Source organism: Canis lupus, chromosome 25, assembly GCF_003254725.2.
Source record: "Canis lupus dingo isolate Sandy chromosome 25, ASM325472v2, whole genome shotgun sequence".
NCBI classification, from domain to species: domain Eukaryota; kingdom Metazoa; phylum Chordata; class Mammalia; order Carnivora; family Canidae; genus Canis; species Canis lupus.
This window is the reverse complement of record NC_064267.1, coordinates 16761803-16784216: the sequence shown is the minus strand read 5'-3', so window position 1 is coordinate 16784216 and position 22414 is coordinate 16761803. Positions and strand designations below refer to the sequence as shown.

Sequence of the window (22414 nt, the reverse complement as noted above, 5' to 3'; positions counted from 1 at the left end):
AATTGGTTTTAGGAGTACAATTTAGTGATTTATGACTTACATGTAACACCCAGTACTCATCCCAAGTGCCCTCCTTCATGCCCATTGCCCACTTAGCTCAGCCCCCACCCACCTCCCCTCCAGCAACCCTCCCCTTTGTTCTCTATACTAGAATCTCATGGTTTGTCTCCTTTTCTCTTTTTTTCCCCATCCCCTAATTCATCTATTTTGTTTCTTAAGCACAGATGAGTGAAATCATATGGTATTTGTCTTTGTCTGACTTATTATTTCACTTGGGATAATATACTCAGGCTGTATCCATGCCATTGCAAATGGCAAAATTTCAATATTTTGATGGCTGAGTAATACTCCATTGTACATATGTATATACACCATCACTTCTTTATGTATTCATCTATGGATGGACATTTGGGCTCTTTCCATAATTTGGTGCCTGCTGATAGTGCTGCTATAAACATCAGGGTGCATATATATGCCCCTTTGAATCAGTATGTTTGCATCCTTTAGGTAAATACCTAGTGCTGCAATTGCTGCATCACAGGGTAGTTCTGTTTTTAACTTTTTGAGGAATTTCAATACTGTTCTCCAGAGTGGCTGCACCAGCTTTCATTCCTACCAACAGTATAAGAGGGTTCCCCTTTCTCTGCATCCTCACAAAAATCTGTGGTTTCCTAACTTAATTTTAGCCATTCTAACTGGTGCAAGGTGGTATCATCACATCATGGTTTTGATTTGTATTTCCCTTATGATGAATGATGTTGAGCATCTTTTCATTCTGTTAGCCATCTGGCTGTCTTCTTTCAAAATGTGTCTATTCATGTCTTCTGCCCATTTCTTAACTGGATTATTTAATTTTGGGTTTTTTTTTTTTTTTAAAGACTTTATTTATTCATGAGAGACAGAGAGGCACAGGCACAGGCAGGGGGAGAAGCAGGCTCCATGCAGGGAGCCTGATATGGAACTTGATCCAGGGTCCCAAGATCACGCCCTTGGCTGAAGGCAGGAGCTCAACCACTGAGCCACCCAAGTGTCCCAGGGAATGTCTTTCTATTTCTTTGTGTCCTCTTCAATTTCTTTCATAAGTGTTCTATGGTTTTCAGAGTACAGACCTTTTATCTCTTTGGTTACGTTTATTCCTAAGTATCTTATGGTTTTTGGTGTAATTGTAAATGGGATCAATCCCTTGATTTCCCTTTCTGCTGCTCATTATTGGTGTATAGAAATGCCATAGATTTCTGTATGTTAATTTTGTATCCTGTGACTACTGAATTTGTGGATCAGTTCTAGCAATTTTTTGGTGGAGTCTTTCAGGTTTTCTACATAGGGTATCATTTCATCTGCAAATAGTGAAAGTTTGACTTCTTCCTTGCCAATTTGGATGCCTTTTATTTATTTTTTGTTGTCTGTTTGCTGAGGCTAGGACTTCTAAGTACTATGTTAAGTAATAATGGTGACAGTGGGCGTCCCTGTTGTGTTCCTGACCTTAGGGGAAAAGCTCTTGGTTTTTCCCTATTGAGGATGATATGAACTGCGGGCGGGCCTTTATAATGTTAAGGTATGTTCCATCCATACCTACTTTGTTGAGTTTTTTTTTTTTTTTTTTTTTAAGATTTTATTCGTTAATGAGAGGCAGAGAGAGAGAGAGAGAGAGAGAGAGAGAGAGAGATTGAGAGCGTGGCAGAGACACAGGCAGAGGGAGAAGCAGACTCTATGCAGGAAGCCTGACATGGGACTCGATCCTGGGTCTCTAGGATCAGGCCCTAGGCTGAAGGCGGTGCTAAACCGCTTAGCCACCTGGGCTGCCCTGTTGAGAGTTTTTTTTTTTTTTTTAAATCAAGAATGGATGCTGTATTTTGCCAAATGCTTTTCCTGTATCTATCGACAGTATTATATAGTTCTTATCCTTTTTAAAAAAATATTAGCATGGTGTATCAGGTTGATTGATTTGGAAATATTAAACCATCCTTGCAGCCCAGGAATAAAATCCCATTTGACTGTGGTGGATAATCCTTTTAATGCACTGTTGGATCCTACTGATTAGTATCTTGTTGAGAATTTTTGCAACCATGTTCATCAGGGATATTGGCCTATAATTCTCCTTTTTAGTGGGAGTCTTTGTCTGGTTTTGGGATCAAGGTAATGCTGGACTCAGAAATGAGTTTGAAAGTTTTCCTTCCATTTCTATTTTATGGAATAGTTAGAAGAATAGATTTTAACTCTTTTTTAAATATTTGGTAGAATTTCCCTAGGAAGCCATCTGGCCCTGGACTTTTGTTTGTTGGGAGATTTTTTTACTATTAATTCAATTTTGTTACTAGTTTATAGGTCCATTCAAATTTTCTATTTCTTCCTATTTCAATTTTGGTAGTTTGTATATTTCTAGGAATTTATCCATTTTTTTCAGATTGCCCAATCTGCTGGTAAATAAGTTTTCATAATATTCTAATTGTTTGTATTTCTATGGTGCTGTGAGTTTTTTCATTCATTATTTTATTTATTTATTTTTTCTTTTTGATAAGGATGGTTAGGGGTTTATCAATTTTATTAATTCTTTCAAAGAACCAATTCCTAGTTTAATCGATCTGTTTTACAGGCTTTTTATTGTTTTCTTTTCTATAACATTTATTTCTGCTCTAATCTTTATTTCCCTTCTGCTGGTTTTAGGCTTTATTTGTTGTTTCTTTTCCAGCTCCTTTAGGTGTAAGATGAGGTTGTGTATTTGAGACTTTTTTTTGCTTCCTGAGGTAAGCCTGTATTGCTATACACTTCCCTCTTTTTTTTTTTTTTTAAGATTTTATTTATTTATTCATGAGAGACACAGAGAGAAGGGAGAGGGAGAAGCAGGCTCCATGCAGGCAGTCCAATGTGGGACCCGATCCCGGGACTACAGGATCATGCCCTGAGCTGAAGGCAGACGCTTAACTGCTGAGCCACCCCGGCGTCCCTATGCTTCCCTCTTATGACTGCTTTGCTGCATCCCAAAGATTCTGGACTGTTGTGTTTTCATTTTCATTTGTTTCCATGTTTTAAAATTTCTTCCTTAATTTCCAGGTTAACCTATTCATTCTTTCTAGGATGTTCTTTAACCTCCATGTGCCTGTGGTCTTCCCAAATTTTTTCTGGTGGTTGATTTCAAGTTTCAAAAGAGTTGTGGTCAGCAAATATGCATGGTATGATCTCAATCTTTTTTTGTATTTGTTGAGGCCTGATTTGTGACCTAGTAATGTGATTTATTCTGGAGAATGTTCTATGTATACTCGAAAAGGATGTGTATTCTTCTGCTTTAGTTTGAATGTTCTGAATATATCTGTTAAGTCCCTCTGGTCCAGCATGTCATTCAAAGCCACTGTTTGCTTGTTGATTTTCTGCTTAGATTATCTATCCATTGCAGGAAGTGGCATGTTAAAGTTCCCTACTATTATTGTATTGTTACAGTTCTTTATGTTTGTAATCAATTGATTTATATATTTGGGTGCTCCCAAGGTAGGGACATAAATATTTACAATTGTTAGATCTTCTTGTTGGGGGGAAACCTGGGTGGCTCAGCAGTGTAGCGCCTGCCTTTGGCCTGGGGCGTGATCCTGGGGTCCCGGGATCGAGTTCCGCATCAGGCTCCCGGCATGGAGCCTGCTTCTGCTTCTGCCTGTGTCTCTGCCTCTCTTTCTCTCTCTGTGTCTATCATGAATAAATAAATAAAATCCTGTAAAAAAAAAAAAAGATCTTCTTGTTGGATAGACCCTTTTATTATGATATAGTAACCTTCTTCATCTCTTGTTACAATCTTTGGTTTAAAATCTAGTTTGTCTGATATAAGGATGGCTATTTCAGCTTTCTTTTAATGTCCATTAGCATGATGAATGGTTCTCCATCTCTTCGCTTTCAGTCTATAGGTGTCTTTAGGCCCAAAGTGAGTCTCTTGTAGGCAGTGTATAAACGGGTCTTATTTTTTTATTCATTCCCATACTGTATGTCTTTTGATTGGAGCATTTAGTCCATTTACATTCGGAGTGATTACTGACAGTAATGAACTTAGTGCCATTGTATTACCAGTAAAGTTGTTTCTGGAGATTTTTTCTGTTCCTTTCTAGTCTTTGTTGCTTTTGATCTTTCTTTCCTACTTGAAGAGTTCCCTTTAATATTTCTTGCAGGGCTGGTTCAGTGGTCATGAACTCGTTTATTTTTTGTTTGTCTGCGAAACTCTTTATTTCTCCTATTATGCCTTGTTGGATAAAATATTCCTGGCCCCATTTTTCCCACTCCAAATGTTGAATATATTATGCCTCTCCTTTCTGGCTTGCCAAGTTGTTGTTGTTTTTTTTAAAGATTTTACTTATTTATTTGAAAGAGAGAGAGAGCAAGTGCACAAATGGCAGGGGGAGGGGCAGTGTAAGAGGGAGAAGCAGATTCCCTGCTGAGTAGGGTGCCTGATGTGGGGGGGATCACAACCTGAGCCGAAGGCAGACATTTAACCAACTGAGCTACTCAGGAGCCCGTGGCCTGCCAAGTTTCTGTGAATTAAGTCTGCAGCTTGTTATGCTTTGTAAATTAGGGATTTCTTTTCCCTTATTCTCAGGACGTTTTCCTTATCTCTGTATTTAACAAATTTTACTAAGATATGTCTTAGTGTTGGCCTGCTTTTGTTGATTTTGATGGGAGTTCTCTGTGCCTCTTAGATTTGGATGTCTGTTTCTTTCCCCAGATTAGGTAAATTTTCAGGTATATTTTCCTCAAATAAACCTGGTGCCCCCTTTTCACCTCTTCTTCTGGAACTCCAATGATACAAATATTATTATGCTTTGTTATGCTGAATTCCCTAAGTCTACAATCGTAATCCAATATTTTCCTTTCCCTCTTCTTTTCAGCTTATTTTCCATAATTTTATCTTCTATATCACTTATATGTTCTTCTGATTCTTCCATCCTTGTGCTCATTACATCTAGTGGATTTCATATTTCAGTTACAGCAGTTTTTATTTTGGCTTGACTGGTTTTTAGGTCTTTTATCTCTGTAGTAAGGGACTCCCTGGTGTCTTCTATGCTTTTCTCAAGCTCAGCTAAGTAGCCTTATGATTGTTGTTTTAAATTTTGATTCAGGCATCTTACTTAGAGCTGTTTCAATTAGATACCTGACCATGACCTTTTCTTGTTCTTTCTTTTGGGATGAATTACTCTGTCTTTGCATTTTGTCTAGGTCTTTGTCTTCTGTGTGTTAGGAAAGCTTGTTATGTTCCCTGCTCCTGAGGGTAATGGCTATATGCCTAGCACTTCAGGAAGTGTCTCTGATGTATGCTGTATGCACTTTGCTCTTGTGTTTTGGCTGCTCTTCCCTTCAGATCAGTCCTCTGTGGAGTTTCTCCTTGCTTGCTCTGGGGAGTGTTTAGACCTTGTCCAGTGTTTGGCAAGTTTTAATTATGTGTGCTTTGGTCTGCTTGTTAAGAGGCTAGATCCTGTTTCCACCAGAGCTGAAGCACTCTATGGTCAGTAGGCTTGGTGTATGTGTGTGTGTGGGGGTTGTGCTGTTCTTCTGGGGGAGGGGGCCCACTCCTGCTCTGGTTCTCAGGCATGCCTGCCTTAGTAAAAAAGCACTTGCAGAGTGCAGGGTGGTGGGGCTTGGAATAAGCAGCTTGGATTTGGATGTCTGTGGGTACTGTGCTGTTTGCTCACTGAAGTCAGACCATGCTGATGGACAGGGGAGAAAAATGGCATCAGTCAGGTCTTTCCTCCCTGGAGTGGGGAGTTTGCACTACCACCACTGTCCAGAAAGCCCTCATAGAAAAGCTATCAATCTTTCCTTTGTTACCTAGACATCCCCCAGATCTCTGCCTTCACCCTGTCTGTGCCCACCTGGCAGCACAGTGCTCCTGTGTTTTATTTCAGAAAGACTGGGTTTGAAAACCTCAAATTTTAGAGACTAGGCATGATGCAGACTCACTCTGATCCTCTGGGGAAGGGTCTTGTTGCGCTGTGGCTGGTGCACGTTTGTCCCAGAAGGGCAGTCACATGAATGTGACACACACACACACAGAGAGAGAGAGAGAGAGAGAGAGAGAGAGAGAGGGAGGCAGAGACACAGGCAGAGGGAGAAGCAGGCTCCATGCAGGGAGCCTGATGCGGGACTCGATCCCTGGACCCCAGGATCACACCCTGAGCCAAAGGCAGATGCTCAACTGCTTAGCCACCCAGGCATCCCTACTCTCCCATCTTAACTCCTTTTCACTAAATGCTATTTATAAATTGCTTTTACTCCTATACATGACTTTGGGAAGGTTACTTATTTATTTATTTTTTTAAAAGATTTTATTTATTTATTCATGAGAGACAGAGAGATAGAGAGAGAGGCAGAGACACAGGCAGAGGGAGAAGCAGGCTTCGTGCAGGCAACCTAATGCAGGACTCGATCCCGGGACTCCAGGATCACGCCCTGGGCTGAAGGCAGGTGCCAAACCGCTGAGCCACCCAGGGATCCCCCTGGGAAGGTTACTTAATCCTTTTGTGCCTCTGTTAGCTACTCTATAAAATGGGGGTATGAAATGAAGTTACTTTCTTCAAAGGACTGATGTGAGGATTAAATGTAGTAATACATATAAGAGGCTCAGTATAGTATAGGAAGCCATCAGTAAGGATTTACACCTATTAAAACTGTTATTGATCACGTGCATTTGTTTTGGAAGCACTTACAGCACAGCACTGGTTAGGTCACTCCCCTGGGTGAGTCCCTGACTGACCACTCCTTCTCGAACTTCGTAAAGGGCTGCTCTCTCTTCTGTCCATTCTTTAAACTAAGTTGTTCTATCTCAGGGCCTCTTCTCTCCTCAGTGCTTCCTGCATGGTTGCATCTGTAACTGTGACTTCAACTGCCATTTAGATGGCTCACAATTCTTAAATCTGAACTCAGTATGTCCTAAACTGGACTCATTCCCTGCCTTTTCCTCCCCCAACTTAGTCTTTTCCTTATGATCCATGTATCTTGGTGAATGGCACAACCATTCACCTTGCTGATCAAACCAGAAACTTGAGCACTATACACGATTCCTTTTTCTTCCTCCCTTCTCATAACCAATCACTCATTAAATCCTACTAATTCTATCACCAAAATACCTATCAAATTTATCCTCTTCTCTCCATTTCTACTACCTCTTCTCCAGCCTATAACCCCTTGCACCTCCTGTTTCTTTTGCTCCCTCAATCCACTCAACCCTCAGAGTGACTGTTCTACTCTGATTTGTCACTTTCTTACTTTTCAATAGCAATGCACTCTTCTTAGGATAAGGTCTAAACTCTTCACTTTCCTATAAAGGGATATATGATTTAGGCTCTACATTAACTCTCTGGTTTATGTCCAACTATCCTTAGCAGCCTCATCCCTCTTTCCAAAATGGTATCTCTCCTCTTTGCTTATACATCTGGATGCTGGTCTATCCTTCACCTTTCCTGACTGAACCAATCTCCTACTCCTCTACTCCTCTATTTCTACCCAAATTTTCCTACTGTGCTCTCTGAAATTCTCTTTCCATAGTACACCTCTTTAACCTATTCATTGTATGTGTAGTCTTGCCAAATCCAAAACCCGGATCGCCACTAAGGGTACTGGTACCTTCACAGACTTCTGAAATGGAAGTTACTAATTTTTTTCTGCTTCAATGCTAATTCCAGACCCTTTCTCTTCTAACCTCTTTATAAAATTCTCTGTTTCTCTAATGCTATCCAGCCAGGCCACCTTTTGCTTTTTCTTCATAGTGGTCATTTACCAAAGTCGCCTCTCCTCATCCCTAGTCTCTTTCATGGGCACTGCTTCCTCTTCTACTCCCTTAAATGTTGCTGTTCCTCGGATCTCCCCGAGGCGTTCTTTTGCCACATTCCTCCTCCCCCAGCTTTAAATAAAACTGATGTTTTAATAATTAAGTTGTAATCTCTCTTGAGAAAGTTATTTCTTCCTTAAGTAGTATTTTATTATAATTTAAAAACATTAAAGAACTTGGCATTAAAACATTTTTTAGGTAGGTTCTCTACTGTATATTCTCTACCATACTGTTGCTGGCCTCACAACAATTCCTTAACAATATACTGGTTAAATAAAGCAAGTAAACAGAAATTTAACAAGTCAAAATTACCTTTATCACCAAGGTCTCTGAAAAAGGTTGCTCCAGAACGAGTTGGTTGGATTCCTGCCAGTATATCCTCGATATCCTTTGAATGCACATTAAAATCTTTAAATTTAACTTATAAAAGTTCATTTTTTTGTCACCAAGAAAACAAAAAGAAAGGGAGAAAGAACTCTCTCCCATACATCCTGCTTACCTTTTTTGTCAGCTTCTTTACTGCAGTTTTACCTACAGCAAAGAAGAAACATTATTTAATATCCACATTCCTTGGTAAAACTCAACTTCTACTAAAAACGAAAATCATTTAAAAGACAAAACAGACAACTAAATATTTCTAAGGAAATAAAACTTAGGCAATTTAGCTCGTGTCTTTAAACCAAAGTTATGAGCTAGAGAATTCTAAGTCTAAACACAAAGACATCATGGGTTGTTTTTAAGACCTACTTTTCAATTTCACTCACCCTATTTCAGACATATAAAATCTTTTTTAAAAAATATTTTATTTATTTATTCATGAGAGACACAGAGAGAGAGAGAGAGACAGAGACAGAGACAGGCAGAGGGAGAAGCAGGCTCCATGCGGGAAGCCCGACATGGGACTCGATCCCAGGTCTCCAGGATCATGCCCTGGGCCAAAGGCAGGCACTAAACTGCTGAGCCATCCAGGGATCCCCTAGACATATAAAATCTTACCACCATATTTTACTTCTCTTAGTTGTCTGCATCATAAATAAATTGTCAAACCTGATTAAAAAAAAATCTTTTTGCTTTCACTGATTAAAAAAATACAAAGCTGCCCTTTTAAACCGTAAAAGTTCTCTTAAGTTTTCAGCTCTCTAGTCAATTTAAAAGTCTAGCCAACGTGACTATACATTCCAAAGTTATTTTTAATAATTTCCTATTGGACAACAGATTTATAATTCTTTCAGGTGTTTAGACATCCTCATTATTGCTTACATCATTTTCCTCTTATCCACTATAATTTTTTTTAAAAGATTTTATTTATTCATGAGAGACAGAGAGAGAGGCAGAGAGACACAGGCAGAAGGAGAAGCAGGCTTCATGCAGGGAGCCCAATGTGGGACTCGATCTCAGGTCCCCAGGATCACACCCTGAGCCAACGGCAGATGCTCAACTGCTGAGCCACCCAGCCATCCATATCCACTATAATTCTAAAGCAATCAGGTGCTTCTTTTGTTGAGACTTATTTTGAAGATGGCCTCAAGTCATTTACACATCCAGAATGCTGAAAAATGTTTTACTTTCTTACATAAGTCATATGCATCACAAACTTCCCTTTCTGCTTCAAGATTATCTTATCTGTGAAGTTCCTTCAGTATAATTACATGGTCTATGAAAGTTCAGGTGACAGGTTAAAAAAAATGAATACTTTCAGATGTGCCTTTTCTGTACTTCAGGATGCTTAATTTGGACTATATATCTATTGGGGACACATTCTATCATTTGGTGTTAACAAATTGTCAGAATTTTAATTTTGCATTATTTTTTTAAAAGATTTTATTTATTTATGAGAGACTCAGAGAGAGAGAGAGAGAGAGAGAGAGAGGCAGAGACATAGGCAGAAGGAGAAGCAGGCTCCCCATGGGGAGGCCAATGTGGAACTTGATCCCAGGACCCCAGGATCATGGCCTGAGCCAAAGGCTCAACCACGGAGCCACCCAAGCGCCCTTTAGTTTTGTATTATTAATGAAAACAGTGGTTGTGGGCAGCCTGGCTGGCTAAGCGGTTTAGCACTGCCTTTGGCTCAGGTTGTGATCCCAGGATCGAGTCCCACATTTGGCTCCCTGCATGGAGCCTGCTTCTCCCTCTGCCTGGTCTCTGCCTCTCATGAATAAATAAATAAAATCCTTAAAAAAAAAAAAAAAAAAAAAAAGAAAATAGTGGTTGCAGATATGACTGTATCATTTTTAGAAACATCTATGACAAATGTTTATAAACTTAGGTGTTACTATTTTGGGATAATTTTAAACAATGTGTCATCCAATGACAAAGAACCCTAGATTCTAATGTTAGGTGCTAATATACCCTTAGATCATCAAATAGTCAAAAGTTATCACCTAAATTACAAGCTTAAGGGTTTGTGTGAATGTGTATATAGAGAGATGATGGTAATACAATGCTGATAACAAACCCCAGAAAAATATGTAATACATATATTTTTATCTACCTTTGTATATTCTATTAAAAAAAGAAATTGATCACGATTCACATACCTTATGTTGTTCTTCTTCATGTTCAGATTATTCATTACCTTAGGCACTTTTATTTTTAAACAATTAAGGTTACTCCCCAAAGAGATTAATCCTTGTACCCAACAGAAAAAAGGATTCTAGGAAGTAATAATTGACATCTTGAAGTTGACAATATGGGTGGTTTCTAAGTAATAAGATTATTTCTAAGGGATCTTATATTTGCTTCATATCTAGATTTCTTTTTGGTCTTTTAACAATTTATGTGCTTAAAAAATCCTTCTACTTAATACTGAGTGAGGAAAGAAGGTAGCCTTTGCTTCCCTGTGGGCTAGAAGTCTTGATGCCAAATACCTAAGCCAGTAAAATTCAATACTATATGAATAAAATACAACAATAAAGTCATGAACTACAAAAATCACATGTAAGAATGAAACTATAAAACCCTATTGAGGCAGATTCCATATCTGTCCTTCCTTTTATGTAGCTCAGTGATTAGCATTTAAATATTGGTTGAGTGAATAACTGAAAAAAAATTAGAAAAGATTCCAGGAAGTCTTCTTATTCAGATCCCTGCCTTTAAGTGGTTAATAATTATTATCCTCATTTTACAAATAAAACAAATAAGGCTGACAGGCAAGAGGAATTAGGTCACAATGTGGGCACTCGAGGATTTCTCTTCTCATCAAGATTTTTCAAAAACAGGTGTTAGATGTCTTCAGTTCTATTAAAGTAGCAATTGGGAACCTGTGGACCACTCTCAACACTTCAGGAAATTTCACAGAACTGAATGATTAAACATGGGATGGTTAGAGAGGGAACAATGGTTATTTCATGTTGATTACAAGTTCTGCTGGTACTAGCATACATGTTTATCAAAAATGGAGAAACTAATGTACCTAATGAGCTTCTCTTGTATGAAATACTCTTCAAAATGGAATCAATAATTTTTTAAATGACAAATCATTTTAGCTGACAAAAAGAGGTCATTCTCTTATATAAAACTCATTTTTAGATTAAAAAAATAAGTCAGAGCTACTAGGGGTAAACATCTAATTTCTCTTGTTTCTTCTTCCTCCTAAGTCAATAAACTTTTCTTTCAGTAAGAGAAGGGGTTGTGATGTTTCAAACTCAGAACACCAGGGTAGAAAGTGTCTTACCCAGGTGTGCCTACCTGTATACCACTTGTTCATGCACTGTACTAAGGATACCACAGATAAAAATAAGAGGTCCATGGTCTATGGTATGATAAACCACGACTTTCATTCTTCTGACAGCAACTACAACATCAGGACATATTAAATATACCCAAATATTTTTGGCCACATTTTTCTATTTAAAAATGAAACCCATTTTATTTTATTTTATTTTTTAATTTATTTTTTAATTTCAAGTTTTTTTTTTAAGGATTTTATTATTTATTTATTCATGAGACACACACACACACACACACACACACACACAGAGGCAGAGACACAGGCAGAGGGAGAAGCCGGCTCCATGCAGGAGCCCGACGTGGGACTCGATCCCGGGTCTCCAGGATCAGGCCCTGAGCCGAAGGCAGGTGCTAAACCGCTGAGCCACCCAGGCGTCCCGAAACCCATTTTAAATTATCTAAAAAAAATTTTTGTGTGTGTGTGTTTGTTTTGTCTGTCTGGTTTTTTCTTGGAGGGAGGGGAAAATTCTTGCTTTCCTTTCTTTGGAAATATATAAAAAAACCCAGTCTTTTTATATGCATACCTTTCTCATATATATTCACGTACTCATATATGGAAATAACAGAATGGGGGAAAAACAGCAAAAAGGTAGAGCTAGAGTTGAGGCTGTAATGTTTTATTACATGAGCTTGAAGAATGGCAAATACATTGTGGCTTTTCTTGGCAGGGGGAAGCACAGATCTTGAAGATCTATGAAGCACTACAATGGAATTCTGGCTCAGGAAGTAGAATGTTTTTAAAGGTCTCCATCTCTTTGTAGAGATTCCGCCATGTGGCTTTCACTGTTTACAGAGGATTTCCAAAGTAAAAATCAGGAACAGGCACATCTTGTTAAAGACAAACAGCCATTTTAATACTTAAAATACGTAAAACTGCATTAATACATATTAAGTATTATTACAGGTCGAATAAATCTTTGCTGCTAGCCAAAATAAAGTTATTTGATGATTGTAACTATAAAAACATTATTAATGGTATCTAATTCCAGTTCACTTTGCTGGAGGTAAGCAGCCTTTGATACATAACAATTAGACAGCAGAGACACTGCCATCATTTCAGGTCTTTTGCATGAATATATGGAACAACTTGGCATCAATGTTAAAAATAGTATGACAGAACTAGTTACTCCAATACTTGCTTGAATTCAATCACAGCTAATATGAAAACTAAGGGAGAAAATGACATATTAGCAAAACAAACTTCCTAATATCACTAAATAAAAGTGATAACTGGAGGGAAAAAAAGGAGGGCAAATTAAATGGTGCTATTTTCCTTCAACAAAGTATGTGGTTTGCTCATTTCTACTGGAATATTTAAATAATGAGAGCAAGAGATATCCTCTGGTTGGTATTTCTTCCACAGGGAGACAAACAGTGACCTCCAAAAATGTCTGAAACTTGCCTACTTGTCAACTTTGCTAAACTGCTCTTCAAATATATTTAAATTATTTTTGAAGGGGAAAAAAGTGACTATTTTTTGCAACCTCAAGTACTGTGAAATAATAACATTACACAGAACACAGAATACAAAAATATTCCAGCAGAAATAGTAACGTAGTATATAATAACAGCAATAGGTCTCTTTATTCACACAACAAATAATTTAATTACAGTTTAAAACTGATGTATGGGGCACCTGGGTGGCTCAGTGGTTGAGCATCTGCCTTGGACTCAGGTCCTGATCCCGGGGTCCTGGGATCGAGTCTCATATCAGGCTCCTTGTAGGGAGCCTGCTTCTCCCTCTGCCTCTCTCTGTGTCTTTCATGAATAAATAAATAAAATCTTAAAAAAAAAACAAAAAACAAAAAACCCTGATGTAAAGGGGTAAATACAGCAGCTAGAAAGTAAGTAATAGGGGGAGGGGAAGACAGGGAAATCTCCAAACAAGAGATGCTGAAGTGAACATCTTAAGGTATGCATGAATTCGCTCAGAGAAATGGGGTTTAAAGCATTCTGGGAACAGCATGTGCAGTTCTGAGACAAGGAGAGTTGGAGCACTGTAGGAACAGAGTGGGGCCTGTCAGTTACTTCTACTGTGATGAGGAGGGAAGAGTGTGTGGTAGTTTTGGTGGCAGGAAGCTGAGGTAATTGCTACCTAAAGACTTCTATTTTCTCTTTGAGTAGGTGATCAAGGTAGTTTGCTCGAACATGTAGGAGAAAGTATAAGAAACTTAGCATGACATCCAAAGATTGCTAGTATAAAGAAAAACTGACTTTTGTGTAGAGATGCTATATCCTGACCCTGATAACTCACTTATTTTAGTAGTTTTATTATTTGTAGATGCTTTGGGATTTTCTACATAGGTAATCATGTCTCTGACCAAAGACCACTTTAGTTCTTCCTTTCAAATCTATAGGTCTCATTTCTTTTTTTCTTGCCTTTTGGCACTGGCTAGGACTTCCAGTACACTGTTGAATACCAGTGGTAAGAGTGAAGAGCCTTGCCTAGTTCTTGATCCTGGAGGCAGTCAATCTTTCACCATTAAAAATGATAATAGCAACTGGCTCTATGTCCATATGGCCTTTTAGGCCTAAAAAGTGCCATAAAGTCCTTGGAGGCCTAACACATCAATTCTTTTTTGGAAAATGAGTCTATCATCAATCTGTGCTTTTAAAATTTTTGATTATATAAAGACAAGATACCTCCTATAAATCAGTTCACTTTTCTATTAGAATTACCCTAGATGAATATTTTGGTTACATACCTGCTTAGACCCACAGGAGTTCTCTGCTTTAGAAAAGCATATAGTCATGTTTTTATTATTTTAGTGTCTCCATTTATCTTTCCTAAAAGATCGTAATTTTAAAACTAGTATTTTCAATTGGGTATAGGATTAGTATTTTTTTATACATGCATTTTATATAGCTTTATTATATTTCATAAACCATAAAAACCATCCATTTAAGCTGTATAGTTCAATAGTTTTTTGTATATTCACAGAATTGTACACTCATCACTACAATCTAATTTCAGAACATGTTACTACCCCCAAAAGAATGAAAAATCCATTAGCCGTCACTCCTTCTTCCCCACTCCTAGGCAACTGCTAATCTCCTTTCTGTCTCTAGAGATCTGTGTTTTCTGGACATGTCATATAAATGGACTCATATAATATGTGGCTTTTTGTGACTGGCTTCTTTCATCAAGCATTATGTCCTTAAGGTTCATGCAAGTTATTGCATGTATCAGTACTTCATTTTTTAAAAGAGCTGGGTAAGATTTCATTGTATAAATCTACCATATTTTGTTGGATCCATTCATCTGTTGGTGAACCTTTAGGTCATTTCTATTTTTTGGCTATTGTGAATAACGTTGCTATGAACATTCATGTGCAAGTTTTTGTGTGGAGGTATGTTTTTACTTCTCTTGTATGGTCTACCTAGGAGTGGAAATGCTGGGTCCTAGAAATTCTTCTCTTTCTTTTCTTCACTGTCAAGTTTTTCTCTCATCTGTCTATACATACACAATTGTTTTTCTCATCTTAAAAAAAACTCTTCCTTGAACTCACTTCCACTTCCATCTACTGCTCCAACTTTCTCCTTTTTACAGCAAATCCCTCAGTATCTATATTTGTTTTTTCCCATTTTCTCTTTTCCCATGTCCACTAAAAACTACCTTAGATAGGCTTTCATCTTCATACCACTCCACCAAAACTGTGCCTATGAAAATCACCACTAAACCCTCATGTTGTCAAATCCAGTGGTCAATCCATTCATTTACTTATTTGTTTTTCTGACTGAAGTATAGTTGGCAAACACTATTATGTTAATGTCATGTGTACAACACAGCGATTCAACATTTAACACACATTACAAAATGCTCACTATGGCAAGTGTAGCTACCATATGTCACCATACAAAGTTATTACAATATTACTGACTATATTCCCTACACTGTGCTTTACATTGCCTTGAACTATTTATTTGAGAACTGGAAGTTTGTACCTCTTAATCCCTCTCAGCTATTTACCCATTCCACAACCCATCTCCCCTTTGGCAACCACCAACTCCATTTTTTGTATTTATCAGAGTGTTTCTATTTTGTTTGTTCATGTGTTTTGGTTTTTAGATTCCACATTTCACTTAGCCTAATAGGGACCCTTTAGGTCCATTTTTTGTATTTATCAGAGTGTTTCTATTTTGTTTATTCGTTTGTTTTGGTTTTTATTTTTATTTATTTATTTATTTTTTTAAAAAGAGTTTATTAGAGAGAGAGAGAAAGAGGGAGAGAGAGAGAGAGAGAGAGAGAGGCAAAGACCTAGGCAGAGGGAGAAGCAGGCCCCATGCAGGGAGCCCGACACGGGACGCGAACCTGGGTCTCCAGGATCAGGCCCTGGGCTGAAGGTGGCACTAAACCGCTGAGCCACCGGGGCTGCCCTGTGGACCACCTTTAGGTCCATCAATGTTGCTGTAAATAATAAGACTTCATTTTTTTAAATGGCTGAGCAATATTCCATTGTGGTATAAAGATGTATCATATCTTTTCTCTCCCTTCTTCTATGAGTATAGTTGAACATACATAACATTAGTTTTGGGTGTACAACATAGTGATTGGTTAACTTTATATATTATGCTATGTTCATAAGCATAGATTTGTTCCAAACACACTGCATCTTAATCCATTTATCCACTGAAGGACATTTGAGTTGCTTCCGTATCTTGGCTATTATAAATGAGGCTGCAATGAACACAGGGGTGCAGATCCTTTTCAAATCAGTGTTTTCATTTTCTTTTTTTTTTTTTTTTTTTTTTGTGTTTTCATTTTCTTTAGGTAAATACCCAGAAGTGAAATTACTGGATCACACAGTAATTCCAATCTTAATTTTTTGAAGAACCACCATACTGTTTTCACAGTAGTTGCACCAATTTACATTCTTACCAACAGTGCACAAGGGTTCCTTTTTTGCCATATCCTTGCCAATACTTACATTTCTTTTCTTTTTGATACTACCCATTTTGACAGGTGATGTCGTTGTGATTTTGATCTGTATTTCTCTGGTGATTAGTGATGTTCAGCATCTTGCCATGTGTCTACTGGCCATGTGTTTGTTTCCTTTGGAAAACTGTCTATTGAGGCCCTCTACTCATGTTTTAATCAGATTAGTTTTTTTTGGTGTTGAGTTGTAGGAGTTCTTCATATATTTTGGATATTAACCCCTTATCAGATATATCATTTGCAAATATCTTTCCCACTCAATAGGATGCCTCTTCATTTTATTGATAGTTTCCTTGCTATGCAAAAGCTTTTCAATTTGCTGTAGTCCCAACTATTTATTATTACTTTTGTGGTCCTTACCTGAGGAGGCAGATCCAAAAGAATATTACTAAGATCGATGTCCAAGAGTTTTTCACTTATGTTTTCTTTTAGGAATTTTATGGTTTCAGGTCTCATATTTAGGTCTTCAATCCATTTTAGTTTATTTTTAATGTGGTAAAAGACAATGGCTCAGTTTCATTCTTTTGCATGTAGCTGTCCAGATTTCCCAACACCACTGATTAAAAAAAGTGTCTTTTCTCCCATTTTGTAATGTTGTCTCCTTTGTTGTAGATTGTGACCATATAAATGTGAGTTTATTTCTGGGCTCTATTTTGTTCCATTGATCTATGTGTCTGTTTTTGTGCCAATACCATACTGTTTTGATCACTCTGATTTTGGAGGATAGTTTCAAATCTGGAGTGTGATACCTCCAGCTCTGCTGTTTTCTCAAGACTGTCTTTGTTTATTATGGGTCTTCTGTGGTTCCCTGCAAATTTTAAGATCTGTTCTAGTTCTGTGAAAAAATGCTACTGAAATTTTGATAGGGATTGCACTGAATCTGTAGATTGCTTTGGGAAGTATGGACATTTTAACCATATTTATTTTTCTAATGCACAAGCATGGTATACCTTCCCATTTATCTGTGTCATCTTAAATATCTTTCATCAATGTCTTATAGTTTTCAGAGTACAGGTCTTTCACCTCCTTGGTTAAATTTATTCCTGGGTATCTTATACTTTTTGGTGCAATTGTAAATGAGACTGTTTTCTTGATTTCTCTTTCTGCTAGTCTGTAATTAGGCAATAGAATGCAACAATATTAATTTTGTATCTTGTGACTTTAATGAATTCACTTATTAGTTCTAACAGCTTTTTGGAAAAAAAAAAAAATAACAGCTTTTTGGTGGTGCCCTTATGGTTTCTATACACAGTAACCTATCATCTGCAAACAGGGACAATTTTATTTCTTTTCCAATTGGATGCCTTTTATTTCCTTTTTTTTTGGTCTGATGGCCATGGCTGGCACTCCTAGTACCATGTTGAATAAAAGTGGTGAGAATTAGTAGCAGGAAAGGAATGATAAAGATCAGACAAACGAAATAGAAATTTAAGAAAAGACCAATATAAATAAGAGCTGGTTCTCTGAAAAGGTAAACTCAAACTATTCCAAAAAACTGAAGATTCCTCAGGCAGTTAAGCTCTACTGATTTTCAAAGCCAGATATCATGGGGTGTGATCTGCAGGGTGGGGGTGCCCAACGTTGGGCCTGACCCCCTCTTTCTGCAGGGTAAACCTCTGTGCCTTTGATATCCTTTTGGCTTGTAGTTTTCTCTGCTGGGGATCTGGTTCTGTACCTCATCATGTCCCACTCATTTAGATTTGGCTTTTTCTTCATGTCTGTAGCTAATTTCATGGAATACCTATTGTGCTAATTTCAGGTTATTCTCAGAGTAAGTTGCTCTACATGTAGTTGCAGGCTTGGTCTGTTTATGGGAAGAGGTGAACTCAGTATCTTCCTACTTTGCCATCTGCTCCACACCACCTCCAATAGTCAATTTTTACTCCTTGTCTTACTTGACTTGTTACTGACATTTTTCATGGTTGATTATTCCTTCCTCCTGGAAATACTTTCCTGCACTTTGCAATACTCTACTTTACTGGTTTTCTTCATTAACTGCCCCTACTCAGTTTCTTTTACTGCTTTCTCTCTCATCTCTCCAACTCTAAATGCCAGAATACCTCAGAGCTCATTTTTACTGCTTATCTTTTCTATCTAAACTCACTTTTACAATCTCATCAAGTATCTTAACTTTAAATAGCACAAATTCGCTGAAAAGTCTTAAATTTATACTTTTGGTTCAGTTCACCTCCTTACTTGTGTAACTGCTTACTCTTCTTGGAACTCTAGTAGAAACTTGTTAATGAATACCCACTGTGTGTCAAGTACTTTTCTGAACATTTGGTCTATGACACTGAGCACAAGAGACAAAAATCCCTGTTGTCATGGAACAAGCATTCTGGGGGTGGAGCACAGATAATAAACAATAAACTTAGAAAATTAAGTAAATCAGATATAGTATATATTAGATTGTCATAAGTGCTAGGAGAAAAACCTGAACAAGGTAAAAGGGATTAAAAGGGCAGCAGAATGAATGGATAGGTGTGTGTGTGTGGTGTGAGATTACATTTCTTCCCTGAGTAGGCAATTAGGGCAACGGAAGGATTAGCCAAAAGATATCTGGACAATGTGTTTCAGGCAAAGGGGACATCCAGTGCAAAGGCTGTAGGGTGGGAGCATGTTTATTGTTTGAGGAAAAGCAAGGTGCCCATGTGGCTAGAATGGAGTGAGCTAAGAGAATAACAAGTGTTCAGGTTAGGGAGGTGATAGTGGTGGACAGATAAGTTTATACTTTATAAAATACTTTAACGTAACATTATTTTTAACTTTTTGAAGAATGTCCATACTGTTTTCCAGAGTAGCTGTACCAGGTTGCATTCCCACTAGCAGTGTAAGAGGGTTCTCCTTTCTCTGCATCCTTGCCAACATCTATTTCCCTGAGTTGTTAATTTTAGCCATTCTAACCAGTGTGCGGTGGTATCTCATTGTGGTTTTGATTTGTATTTGCATGATGCCGAGTGATGTTAAACATTTTTTCATTTGTCTGTTGGCCAGTTGAATGTCTTTGAAGAAATGTCTGTTCATGTCTTCTGCCCATTTCTTGAACCGGATCCTTTGTTTTTTGGGGTGTTAAGTTTGATAAATTCTTAATAGATTTTGGATACTAGCCCTTTATCTGATAATATCTTTGCAGTATCTTCTCCCATTTCATAGGCTGCCTTTTAGTTTTATAAATTTGACTATTTTTAATAACATTTCTCCAAATGAAGTGTACTTCTCATGGCAAGGATGTATTACTGCTTTGTTACATACATAGCCTTATTACAAAAGAGTTGGTTCTTAAGTTGCTCTGTATGAATGAAGCAAAGGGCATAATACAGAGGAGGTAAAAGTCAGTGCAACAAGTGCTCCGAGTGTTAAGCTAAAAGTTATGGGAAATGCTAAGTAATTTTAAGTAGGAGAGTAAAAGGAACAATTGTTGGTATGGGAAAAAGATGTCTAGACTGAAGGAAAGGGGGTTGTTGCAATAATCCAGAGAGAAGTGCTGAGAGCCTAAAATAAAGCAAAAGAAATAAAAATAGAGAAAGACAAATAAAAGAGAAATTAAGGAGGCAGAACAAGCAGGTCTTGGTGATGAACTGGATATAAAAGATGAGGCAGATGGAGAGGTTTATGAAAACTCCCAAAAGATGGAGTGACTTAGGGATGTGATGAGAGTTGTGCCATCACAAAGATACAGGAAAAGACTTAATAAGAAAGATGATGAATTCATTTCAGACATGTTGAGTTTTCGATGTCTGTGGGGTAACACAAGTTTCTAATGGACAGCTAAGAGTTTTAGGCTAAAGACAAAAATGTCTGAAGTAACAGTCACAAGTGATAATAAAATCATTCAGGGATTATAAGGTGAGTAGAGCTTAAGAGCACATGGGCATTTAAGAGTTGACAGGAAGACGAGGAATCATAAAAGCAACTGAAAAGTAATGAATATATTTGTTAGCAAAAAAAAAAAAAAAAACCCCAACAAACTAGGGAATGTGTCTTGGGGAGAATGAAGTTTCAAGGAGAGAGTAAATGCTGTTAAAAGATCAATTAAGAAGTAGGCAGAAAAAGCAGCCATTGGTCTTGGCAATTTGGTCACTGGTAATCTTAAAGATAATATTCAGTAGAGAGGTGAGAGAAGCAGCCAGGTTGTGGTGTACGAGGGAGTAAGTGGGCTATAAAGGAAGGAGCATAGATGGCTGAAATCTGGCTGAGGAGAGAACAGCCAGAGAGAAGTAAGATCATGTTAGGGATTTTTTCAAGATAGTAAAGACATAAGACCACCTGTAAATTTCAGAGGAGGAGGCAGTAGAGATAAAAAGAATGACAAAACTAGAGGAGATGGTGGTGGAATTAGTCTTAGGGTGAGGAGCACACCACTAGGAGAAAGCTAATGACGGATGTGTAAGTGCTTTAGAGAATCTAAGTGAAGTTGAAGAACATGAATTTAGTGGCTCCAAACTGCACAATAATGTGATTTTCTCCCAATAGTTCTTGGCAGGCAAGGTTTATCCTTTAAAAAGGATAAAGATATTTGAAAGCAACTATTAGTGAGTGACAAAATGACAAACCATGTAGCTACAGAAAAGGAAGAAAATCCAGAAGAGCTGAGAGCTTGGGAATAGTAGAAAAATTGAGATTAGAAGCTTTTCTGAGGCCAAGAATAGGTGTATTGGGTATTAGGAAGTGGGTAAGATGGAAGGATAATTGATACATTGTTGCTAGAGAGTGGTTTCTGTAATTTGCAATTTCTAAATTGGAGCAATTCCAGGAAATGGACATGGGATGTGAATGATAAGAATACAGGTCACTGGAATTGAGAACCAAAGAACTGTAAGGCTAAAGAGATTTCAATGTAAAAGAACTTAAATAAGAGAAAATTATGTTTCAATCACATAACCTAGTTCTTAAAGGAGCATGCTTTTTATAGTATTTAGAGTACACAATGGGGAATTAAGGATGACACTGATCTCCCCCAAACCCAGGAAAAAATGAAGAAGCATCCAGCATCCACTTGAAAGAACATTAGCAAAGTATATTATTTGCAAAAAGTTCTGAAAGGTACAAACCAGGCAAAAATGAGTTTAGGATCTAATAAATCTCAGACTGCTTTGTTTCTTTCTATTTATACATGAAGACCATGGGTCACTGGGTTGGCTCTAGTTTTCCTTGTTTTGCTGTTCACCATGATCCATAGGAATGCAACCAAGATTATTATTATTCTTATCCATGATGAAAAATGAAGATGAAGTACATCATATGCATAAAGGATATATTATTTGGCCTGCAAATTACTGAATTCTTGATTTAGCTAAATGCCTTCTGATAGAGTTTAATTGCATTCCAATGAACAATAAAAGTGCAAAAGTTATAAGAGCCCAAATTGGTTAAACCAATGGTTGCATAAAAACAACAATGAAACAAAGAAAAAAAGCCACATAAACTTTAAATTTGATTAGAAGAATAGTATAGGTCTGTGGCTAAAATAAGGTAAAGCAAAAACTAGATTCAACTGAAAAAGGGAGGAAATTCTCTGATGATATTAAGCACAAGAGTAATAGTTTGATGAAGAAGAAAATACAAATGTTTAATGAAAATCAAAGAAGTGAACCACTGAATTAGGTGAAGAGAAAACACTGAATCAGGTGAAAAGAAAACAAACACTAATACATATTATTTACAGGTATACTTTAATATTTTGAGGATGATGATCAATTTTTACAACTTCTATTTGAAGCGCACAAACAAATGAGCACAAATTATAGTATAAGACATAGACAGCATTGACATTTCTGATAACCAAGAGTTGATTGGCTGCAAAATATTTCTAAAGAATTCTTCCATTATCCTTTGTTTCCTCCTATAATATCATCTTCTTCGTTCTGTATCCTTTAGAATCAAAATTCTTAGAAAAAGTAATCTATACTTGCTTTTTTCATTCCTTCTAATTCTCTCTTTTACTGCCCACT

The 22414-nt window shown here is 37.4% G+C and overlaps 1 protein-coding gene across 3 annotated transcripts in view; it reads right to left on the bottom strand.

Moving 5' to 3' along the window:
- The window catches only part of MICU2 (mitochondrial calcium uptake 2), a 126304-nt gene that overhangs the window by 58666 nt on the left and 45224 nt on the right, over positions 1-22414 (bottom strand). For 2 of the 3 annotated variants that reach the window (XM_025462723.3, XM_049101289.1), the window contains exons 3-4: positions 8298-8329; positions 8111-8186 (exon numbers count right to left, since the gene is read on the bottom strand). The exons of the other annotated variant lie outside the window; for it this stretch is intronic. In XM_025462723.3, coding sequence (XP_025318508.1) covers positions 8111-8186; positions 8298-8329 — 108 coding nt within the window. The remainder of the gene's footprint in view (positions 1-8110; positions 8187-8297; positions 8330-22414) is intronic. 3 annotated transcript variants of the gene reach the window in all.